An 11,252-nucleotide genomic window follows, 5' to 3' on the forward strand; every position below is an offset into this window, starting at 1 on the left:
CTGTTGTAATATTCTACTCTAAGGTTCATTCTGTTGGGAGAGAAATTTTTTTTCAAAGAGAGAATAAACTGAAGCCCCACTACAAGGCATTTAGTGTTATAAGAGAATATTTTCAGGGGTTCAGGGAGAGGAGTAAGGAGGGTTGCCAGAATCCAGTAGGGGCAAAAGTGTAAGGAGGTGACAGCACACATGGAGTGGATCCGTCTACTTTCCATAGAATGTTGCTTTTAACCCCAGGTACATAGAATGGAATAATCTCTGTGCAACATAAAAGCTTTGGGAGTATCTGTGGCTGCTGAAACTGTTTAAATAAGCCAGCTAGATAGTTAGTGGATTGATTGTTTTGCAAGTAAAATCAATTTGTAGCAGTGCATTCTTTGTAGCTCATTTCTCGTAAATTCTGAGATCTGGAGCAATTGTAGTACCTGTGGAATATTTTTGCGCCTCTCCCCACCTCAGAACAATTCCTAAGGTTAATTATGTATCACGAGTTAAAGAGGCATTGCCAGGAGTAATGAGAGGAAAATGCACATCACCGCAGGGAGATATTCTCAACTCAATTTCTAAATTGAATTTTTTTTTTTTTACAGGCTGCAAAATACAAGCTGGCAGCTCTGCCTGTGGCAGGTGCACTCATCGGAGGAGTGGTAGGGGGTCCGATTGGCCTCCTTGCAGGCTTCAAAGTAGCAGGAATTGCAGCTGCACTTGGTGGTGGGGTGTTGGGCTTCACAGGTGGAAAATTGATACAAAGGAGGAAACTGAAAATGATGGAGAAGCTCACTTCCAGCTGTCCAGATCTTCCCAGACAAACTGACAAAAAATGCAGTTAAAAACCAAACTTCAGTATTACTGCATCAACATGTCTATCCTAATGAGGACCTTTGCTGCTGTTGGACACTCAGTCAGCTTAAGGAACATGATTATATGAAGATAGTGACTATAGATGCTCAAGTGGGATTGAGCTGTGATAAGTGGATATACTTTGTTGTTTGCTGGGGTGTTAATGGGGATGTTAGAGACTGAGGAGCCTGCACTCGGGGTGTATAATATTTGTTAGGTAAAATTTAAGGACTGCCAGGGAGTGGATTTTTTTCTGCTTGGAAATGTGAAAGTTAACCCATAACTTTGATGAGGACTTGTGACGTGTGGACATGTTGGGTTATGGAAGGATGGTTTTCAGAATAGTTTCTTCTATAACCCTGAATTGGAGGCCCTAAGGCTAAGCATTTGTAAATGTGCTTATTTATCTCCTAAATATAGGCTATTTAGGCATTTTAGCAAAGAAAAGAATGAAAGTTCAGGAGCCTTTCAAATCAAATAGGAAAATCAGCATCTAGCAAAGGGCACAAGTGAACTGCACAGTGGAGTCCATTTGGTGAGCCCTGTTGCAGTTTGATCTAACTTTATCATCTGGTGAAAGAAACTAATAGTGAAAAAAAAAATGGAAAGAGAGGCCCAACTTTTTTTCCAAATATCTTACTTTGTGACACTGGCTTCTTCTCTGAACTCTTTCTTCTGTCTCTCTTTAAATAAAGCACACAGAGCCTTAAGTGGTAGGAGGTTTGCTAAGCCAGCCATCAACCTGTCTCTTCACACCTCAATTATCTAGTGCCCTCTGCCTTCCCTCCCTTTAATTTTGACAACTTCTTTGACTTATGGGGTGGATTCTACCCATGTGTAATGCAGACTTTTCTCATAATCTTTTTGAAAAACTTATTTTCTGCCATCTCTTTTCATGTTCTCCTGTAACCTCTAGGTAAGAAACAGGTGTCGATCTCCATGTATTTCCAGCATTGTTAGAGTTTGAGCTAAAAAATAAGCAAGAGCAGAACACCAGATCATTTCTTGGGGCATCTTCCTATTTCAAAGATCTCATGTACCTGCTATATGGGGAATCTCTGACCCTGAGTCTTTTCAGCTGGCACTTGGGGGAGCTAAGAACTAGCTTTCTACCTCACTTTTGTTACTACTGTCCTTTTCCCAAGGCTTTGCTGTCTCCTATGCTTTCCTTCACTTTTCACAGCTGCTGTTTCTTCCCAAGAATGGCATTCATGCTTGCCTTTCCTCACATTCAGGATGACGATGGACAAAGCCTGATGCCAAGACTCAGTCCTGGTGAAGGATTTGTGGTGCTAATCCCAACGCTTGACCTTGGCAGAAAGCATGGCCCAGTCCAACTCAAGGTCTGTCTCAAATAGCAGAAAAGTTTTAAATTTATGGGAAAAAAAAATTGGAGATTACAGGCAGCCGCATCCTATACCCTCAACTCATTTGAAATAGGAAGGAACCACCTTTTGCCTTACCCTTTACTCTTTTCTGAGGACAGAGGAAAGGGCACCTACACCACAGAAGGTGTGGGCTGTCTCTGCACAGGATCCAAATGGATTCATCAGGCAGTTGAGTGGCTTATCACTCCTCTCTTGCTGAGTTCACTCAATAACTTCTGTTGATTGCTACTTTTACTTCTGTGTCTAAAGAGAGCTTTCTCTTTCATACTTTCTGACTTTCACCAATGAATTCCAATGAGAGAACGCACCATTTGTTATTATTAAATAACTGGAAAACATCACGTATTGCTACCTACTTAATTACTGGCTTGTATTTTTAATACCAACAAGGCAGTACTTTGAATAAATGTCAGATTCTGATCCAGTGTTTGATATTGGATACCTGTAAGGTTGGGATAATTACTTTGGAACCCCATCTTTTTTCTGTTTTCTGATCCTTGCTGTCCGTTTAACACAGGCTGTTCGAATCAGAACGAGGATCAGAATCGCCCAGGGTGGGAATTTAAAACAAGCTTCCTAAACTTCAGCCCCATGTGTTATAGTAGTAGCCAATCTGGCCTAGTCAGCTAAAATTATAAATTTAAGATACAGTTACATCACGATTTTGCTATGTTGTTGAATTCTGTAATTTCTAATATTCTACCCTTCAGCACAGCCCATTCGCCATCACTGTGTATTAGTCCTACTCTGCCAACCTAAAATTAGCTAGCTCATCGTTTTAACAGCACTGGGGACTCACAGTGTCAGACTGGTTTTACATCAAGACCTGAAGGAGAGAAAATGCCTATAATGGACCCTCCCATTTTGTTCTGGGATCTCTCCTTTTTACTGAGCCAGTGTGGGACGTCACTGTACGTGCTCATGTAGTCCTTTGATTTTTAGTGCTCATCAGGATTGGAATATTATTCTAGCAGTCCTTATGCTTTGGCAAGTTATAATCTTTAATAAAAATTTCATAATTTAAAATTATTTAGAAATTGTATCAAATTTCCCCATAATAGAACCTAATCGCCAACTTTTTGTAGAAATTTCTATAAGTGTTTAATCAACTATAAATTATACATTTATAAACTCTAAAGTGTTTAAAGTGTAAATTAGTCAATATGATACTGAAACCAATCTTAAAATTGAGTTTAAGTCCCTACAGTATCAGATTAAATTCATATTCCATATGATTCATATCTTATATTTACTGCAACAAGTTAGAAGGTAAGGAACACTTTAAGTTCTGAGAATTTACAGAGGCTCATTTGGATAATGGCAGCACTGCTAAAGACTAACATAATAACCTGAGAATTTCTCTATACAGCAGAGGCTTTGAAACTTTTTGGTTGTAATCCATAGTTTGAAAATGCATTTACATCAAACTCAGCATATGCATAATGGAACAATACTTACCATTATGTGCAGTGTACTCTGATGTTTTCATTGTTTGTTTTTAAATACGCTAGTTGTAACCTTCTAAATTGATTTCCTTATCTATCGGTTTCGACCCTTAGTTTGAAAATAGGTATTTATTGAATGTCTTCTGTTTGCCAGACACTTCATTAGGCATTTTAGAGGTAAGGAAACCAAGTCTCAGAGAAGCTAAATAATTTGCAGAGGGTTATTCAACTACAAAAGGGTGAAACGAGGATGTAAACTAGGTCTGTTGAACTACAGAAACTTCAGTTACTCTCATACCATGCTGCTTCTGTATATAAGATTGAGATGGGCCATTCATTCTGCTTCACCCAAACACCCATATATTCTGTCAGGCAGGCTTGCTTTGAAATTACACATGCCATTCAGTTGTATTTTTTAATCTTCTCTTTCCTCACCAAGTGTCCAGCAGCCTGAAAGTTTTTAATGGTGGCCAGTGCAGAAGTACATAGTGCCGAATTTGGTCCTTAAACTATAGAATTAAAAGTGTTTCCATCCCACCCACACATCCTACAGATTTCCTTATTTTTGTGGATCATAGCCATCAATTAAGCAGTGCTTTTTATATTGAATTTTAAAATAAAGTAATTTCTTTAAAACAATCATAACTCACAGAATCAAATGACTGTCCTTTAAACTGGTGTTCTTGGAAGGCCATGTGCTTACTGTCGTGATGCTGGTATTACTTAGAACTTTTTTGAAACTTTTCTTTTGGAATTGCCTCCAACAACATTTTACAAATCATGTAAAAAAGCTATCTCAGTGTTTGCTAGTCATAGACTATACTCCCTTGTCCTTATTGCCTCTCTTCTCTTGCTTCCTCAGTTTTGCTTTTCTTCTGCTGTTCTAGCTCTTGTTCACCTATGCTGCAGCCAGTAATCTAAGAACACCCAGAAAGCAGGTGTGCTGGCCAGAGTTCCCAGAACAAGAACTTTAGGGTATACTGAAGCCGAGTGCTGTACAGGGAGAATTCTGTGAATCCAAAAACCTTCCTCTGTGGGCTGCCTGCCTGTAAGTGCCGTAAGCAGTTTATACAGGAGTAAGGATTGAATCTTGGTATTATCTATCAATCACAAGAAGTGGAATATAAACCTGCAGTGTACATTTTTCTCCAGTGAAAGTACAGAAGCCAAACCAAGCCATTCTTTGTGTTAACTTTAAAACTGAAAGGTCATTCTAAGGGTCCCCTTTGTCCTTCACTGCTGCCACGTGAAATCTTTGGGAGGACGGCTGAAGAAGAGCTCGGGAAAGAGGTTCTCCTGTGAACTGGGACGTTTTCTTCTCTGGTAATAAAGCGTAACATGGCTGTGGCTGTCGGGTACTTACGAATGCTAGAAACTATTCTTAAGTACTCAGGTCGAATATAAGGTAGAGTAGCTCCCACACTAGCCTAAGTTAATGTAAACAGTTCAGTTCTGTTTGTTTTTAGTAACACTTCACGATGTTTCTAACAGGTGGTTCTCACTTTATATTCATTAATTTGAGACCATTTTATAGAGACACTTCTTGGGTATTATAAACAGTCAATGGTAAAAGATAATATCCAGTGATATTATCCATATCACTGTCCTCAAAAAATTATTTATTGTGGGATTCAAGAAAGACATCTGTGCAATGTTAACAAAAGAAATAAATTCAAATAAAACCTAAAAGGTGTCAAAGGCAAATGATTTGCCCAAGGTTAAAGCTAGTTAACACAAAAGCTAGAATTATAACCATGATATAAGAAAAACAAATCCTCAAAATAATTTAACTGAATTTTTGTTGTGCTGTATTGGGTTGCTTGCTGAAGTTTGTGGTTTTCAGTCCAGCTGTAACATTCCAAACCAGGCAACAGCTATCGTGGAAAGAGAATTGTATGGGGAGTTAGGAGATCAGAGTTTTAGTTTTGACTTTGTCTCTTGCAGTAAGCTTTTACTCAAGGATGGCTGCTCTCTCCCTTTCTGGCCAGGGATTCCCTAACCATGAAGCTTCATGGTCAGCAGCTTAGCATTCTCCATTCTTTAAATCTAGCCTCTTACTGTGTCCTGTCAGTTTTTGAATGTTATTTGCATTCATTTCTTAAATGTATTCATAGCCATCACTCTAGTAAATGACTTTATTACCTCACATCCTCACCTCATCTTCCCCAACTTTAGGCCATTCCTCACATCACTGCCATAAGAACCGTCTTTCATTTTTCTGCTGAAATATTTTTGTTGGATCCTATTGAACACCTGATAAAGTTCAGCCTTCTGTTTTATGGCCCTGGCTTTATCTCTTAAAACTCACCATCAGACAATGCCACTGAAAATCAGACATTCCACAAGAATGGTTTTAAGGTTTTTCTATGGGGAAGGTAGAAGCTGTTAATAAACTGTTTACATTTTTCCAGACTAAAATAATTTCTATAATACTACTCTTTACAAAGCTAGTCAGCTGAGTTTTATTTAAGCTCTTGAACAAGCCTGCAAGTTGTTTCCTAAAGAGCAATCTTTTTCCTCTTTTGTTACATTCAATTTCTTAATCTCCAGAATAGTGTCAGTCTTGCCACCTGTACAGGGGTAGCCAAAGCATGAGGATTTTAATTCAGCAGCGTACGTACTCCAGCCTTTGATGGACCATTGTCCAGTCCTGTGGGAAACTTGACTAACAAGTATTTGCGAACACTCAAGAGTACATGTTTTCCATACATTTCTCAAGTATGTGAGATGATCTTGTATTAAGGTTATGACTAAAAGATGTTTACCTGGGTTTCATTAATTAACCTCTTTAAAGATATTTTCCATTTTACTGTTAAAACCCTTGCTGTTAGCAAGAGGTTTAACAGAAGAGGCCCAGTGATGAGATTTTCTACAAATTCTGTAAAGTTTACTGAATTTGCTTATTATGTTGCTGAATGGTGCTCATATAAGGAAACATGCAATAAAATCACTCATTCAGCAAACATTTTACTAAACGGCTGTTGTGTGTTGAGTGCCATTGCCATATGTAGAAAAATATTAGACCCATAGATCTTGTAAGCCATTCAGGCTGATGAGTTCAGATTCTCAAAGCTAGTAAATCACAGTAAAATGTGGTACGTACCCTAAAAGAGGAATGAACAAAGTAATATGAGGACACAGAATGGAGTGACTAGCTCTGCCTGGAAAAGAAGGGGAAGACTTTGTGGAACATGTGGTATTTGAGCAGTACCCTAATGAAGAAAATACCTGGCCGGGTTTGTGGGCTTTGAAGTCGCAGAGGAACTACAAGTACAAAGGGTTTGAAACGTGAATGAGTATATAAAGCGTGCTTAGAGAAAACCAAGGAATTAAATGTGAGTGATGAAGCTAGTTAAGTGAAAATACAGACTAGGGTGTATATATTATACATGTTTATATATATATTAAATTATATACATCTAATACATGTTTATATATTTAAATATATATATATATTTAATTTAAAAATTCTTTGTTTAAAGGAATTAATGTATCGCTTTGTATCAGGTAAGACTGTTATAACCCTCTGAGTTCTTCATTTTGCCTTCGTTACCAGAGACGTTAGTAGCAAACCTCACATTTGCCTGAGTTCTTGGTATATTTGGTGTATTTGCTTTCCTTTCCCACATGTAAGAAATGATTTGTGCTTTTTTGCCTCTGCTGTGAGATCTCTGCTTAATATTGAATGCCTGCTTTCTTCCTATCCTGTTATTCATTCCATAAATATTTATTGAAAACCCACTGAGAAAATAGTCATGAAATTTACTTTTGCCTTTTAGTGTCCAAGACCTTCATGGTCCAGTTTTCCATCTCTGTGTGAATATTTCTTGACAGATGCGATTCAGTGGCTCCCATTTTCACTTGTGGCTAATTCTGCAATGTTTTACAACTTCGTAGGTGTTAAATTATTTCACTTGCGGTAGTGTGATCTCCCCCACTAGAATGTAAGCTTCTTATAGGGCAAGAGCCATATCATCTGCTTCTTGAGAGTATTTCATAATACAAAGTATCACGATGAGAAGGGGAAAAGAAACTACACTCCTGTATGACTCCCAGATGATGAGTGATGAGGTCATGGCATAAGTGTTCTGCTGTTTTCAGGGATACATATTGAAATGTTAGAAAGCTTTCTAAGACGTATCAACTCTTTGCTCAGTACTCACTTTTGTATATTAACATAGGAGTGAATGATGCAACAGAAGAAATCTGGAAAACATCTCTAGGATTTGGAAGTCATGAATTGAAATTTTCAGAATTTGGAGGTAAAGATATTTCTATCTCTTTTTCCAATTAAAAGTCATGACTTGGAAAAGAAAGGATATAGGACCTGAGTCACTGAAGAAATGGTGTGGGAAAGCTGAGTTTATCTCCTGTCTTACCATATAGCATTAGTGGGGTCAGAATAGCAGGGACCCAAGAAGGCTTTATAATCTGATGGTCTAGTATTGAGACAAGAGTAATGGCAGGAATTTAATTGCTCTTTCAAGCAAGCAGAAATTTGAATTAGGCAAGGGCAAGGTTTAAGTTGAGAGGTGGGCATTTGACAGGATTTGAACCAAGGTTTCTAATACTCAGATTAATGTATTTGTTCCACCAAACAGCCTCTGCAGTGAGTTGATAGGAAAGGAGAGGAATAAAGTGCTTGGCCCTTACTAATTCTCCCCTTTTTTAGGTGTTACTTCCCTTTTTTTACTCTCTAGGTTTTATTGTTCATAACAGATGGCTCCTCCTCTCTGGGTTAAGGTAGGGGCCAACAACTCAGGACTTCCTTAGCATTCCCCTCCCTGCATCCCCACCTCCCCAGGTACCTTGCCTGTCTTACAGAGTGGTTATGAAGATTCAAAAATGTGTACATGTTAAATGGAGCCTGACTCATAGTAACTGTACAAATGTTAGTTGCTGCTGTTATTGTTGTAACCGTTACTGTTATTTTTCCCCAAAGTTTAAAGGAAAGGCACATTAATGAAAAATTACCATGCACCTACAAGAACAGTGTTAGGGAGACACTTAAATTCACTGGAGACTTGATAAAAATACCAAGAATTCTTTAACTTTTTAAAAACACTTAGTTACTAAGAAGGTGGTATAATGATGACAGATAATTGGTGGAAAGTAAATCTTTTTCATGTCTGTTAAGAGTGACACCCAAACAAGAGAATGTGTGAGATCTGGTTAGGAACTGGGCAATCACACCCCCCGGATTGTCTGGGACTGTCTTGACTTACATCTCACGTCCTGGTGAAACTGTTACTAATGCTCCCTATCACTCTCAAATGTCCTGGTTTGGAGGAAAAAATTACATGGTCACCCTAGTTACACAGGCAATGGAAATAAGCATGGGGTTACCAAAAAAAAAAATCTGTGTTTTAAAAGAATTTATAGTTTCTAGGCTCAGATAAAAAAACTACGTAAGGTTAGTGGGAACTTGTAGATTGATCGTGAAGCACCACCAGTGATCTTTCAGGAACCAGAAAACAGAAGGTGCCAGAACACTGACCTTGGGCAAGTCTGTAATTGAAGGGGTAAATTTGGATTCCAGAAGCCACAGAGCAAGGAATTTACCTTCTAGTCCTAGAAAATTTCTGAAGTAGACTATTCAACAATGTTTTGAATCAGAAAGAAATGCTCATTATGAAGACATGAAGAATTATGAAGAGTAAGTCAGAAGAGAGGACTTGTCTTTCCCTCTCACTATGTGCATGGCCAGGGATGCCCTGCTCTCTTCCTCTTCTGGGCAATGGTTAGGGCAAGAAAACAAAGCATCAGCCTTCCAAGATGGATCTGGTCTTCCCTAGGCAAGTGTACACATGGCATCAAGGGAGCGGGCATGCAGCTTCCTCCCTGGCACCCATCCCAGTAAGTAAAACGCATGACACAGCACAGACAGGCAAGTATTGGGATCTTTTACCTGAGTGGCCCAGAGCTGGGAGAGAAACATGACAGCAACACTTTGCTATTACAGAAAGATACTAATAGAGAACGACAGCCTCTATTAATGTAATGCTCCTGGAGGGGAGAAGTTTAGGAAAGAATACAGCTTCTTCTTTTCCTAGCCAAGAAGACCACTTCTCTTGGGAAGGCTCTCCTGACCCCTAAGGCTGCACTCTATTGTAGTCGCCTTTTCACCCATCTGTGTTGCTCCTCACTAAGTTTGAGCTCCATGACACAAGAGGGAGGCTCTTGTTCACTGTTGTATCCTTAGCCTGGCAACAGTAGATTAATGCTTGCCTAATGGGGAATGTACGGCATTTTGTAAACCGCACATGGTATTTTGTCAACTCACTGTTGTCTGTCCTTCCACAAGGCGGAGTGACTAAGCTAGGGGTCAGATCTACCTCATAGAAAATGTGTGGCATTCATGGGCAAACTTCCTGCACCTGTGTCGGACTGCACTGCCCAAGAGGGCACTCCAGTGTCATTCTGAAAGTTCTGTATCTCTGGGTTGGTGTAAAATTTTAATGTGTTCTAGACTAAAACTCTTAGGACCCCCATAGTTAATTTAGAATATAGGATTAAAGGTGACTAGACATCAGGTAACTGAGAGTCACAGATGACCCAGCTGAGTCCATTTCAGTTACAGTGATGCTTTTTTGTCCTTAATTCACTCATTTGTTCGTTTACTTATCACATAATTGGGCTTTTTCTTTTTCATCGGAGATTAATCACTCACAGTGCTCTAGATTTCTGGGAATACAGATAGAGGTGTTTCTTGCTTCACATGGTGATATGGAAAAGGGATACATAGACTTCCAACCTTCTATTAGACTGGGTGCCCTAGAACACGTAAATAAAGGGCTGTGGGACCACAGAGGGTGATAATCATCTTGGGCACTGAAGGATGGACAGAAGGAATTTACTAAGCAATGTTGGGGAGAGGGAGTAAAAGGAGCATTTTAGAGAAGCAGTTTATTTGTAAGCTGCACTTTTCCTCTTCCAGTGACTCCAAAACCTATTCTCTAAGGTCAGGCCAGCCCTTCCCCAGTGTGCTCTATAAGAGGGAGCTTTGATGCTTCAGCCAAAAGCTAGGTTTGAGTTACTGGCACATGGATTCATATAACTTCCCATTCTGAGTTAAGTGCAATTAAATAATCTAAAGAATAACTTTAAAACTGGAAAATCTTGTGCTTCTGGTCATCTGGATTCTGAGAAAATGTTCACAATATGATAGGACAAATTGAATTAGTAAAAAGTCTCAAAGAAATATTTTATAAATATAGTTTTATTACTTGGAAATATATACAAAAATTCAAACACAGCTAAAAAACAGTTGCCAAGCAGCAGTATTATCCATAAAACCATAGCGGTTTTAATGAACACATAGAACAGTTATAATCAGCATAAAACAGTTTAAGTCCTGAAACAACTTACTGTCTTCAGGGTCTTTAAATATTGGGTTTAAAAATGGATTATTCTTTACAGCTACGTAAATCTTCCCCCCAAATACAGTCTACTAACATTTCAGTTTGGTTCATGAGATATTTTATTTAGAAAACACCTAAAGCCATTTAACTGTAATGATTTTGAAAACTGGAATACTGTTTGTCCATTTCCAGTCTTCTATTACCTTATAATTCTCCAT

General features: G+C 38.7%; 1 protein-coding gene across 5 annotated transcripts in view; it reads left to right on the forward strand.

Moving 5' to 3' along the window:
- The window catches only part of STX17 (syntaxin 17), a 69,242-nt gene that overhangs the window by 48,444 nt on the left and 9,546 nt on the right, over window positions 1-11,252 (forward strand). For 4 of the 5 annotated variants that reach the window (XR_004319365.1, XR_004319366.1, XR_004319363.1 and 1 more), the window contains exons 8-9: window positions 591-2,183; window positions 7,855-7,935. Coding sequence is in view for 1 of the 5 variants with exons in the window: in XM_032478084.1 (XP_032333975.1) it covers window positions 591-830 (240 nt within the window). In the remaining 4 variants the exon portion in view is untranslated. Of the gene's footprint in view, window positions 1-590; window positions 7,419-7,854; window positions 7,936-11,252 lie in introns of those variants that run through there. The other variant, XM_032478084.1, reaches the window with a different exon arrangement.

Source organism: Camelus ferus, chromosome 4 (assembly GCF_009834535.1).
Source record: "Camelus ferus isolate YT-003-E chromosome 4, BCGSAC_Cfer_1.0, whole genome shotgun sequence".
Lineage (NCBI taxonomy): Eukaryota > Metazoa > Chordata > Mammalia > Artiodactyla > Camelidae > Camelus > Camelus ferus.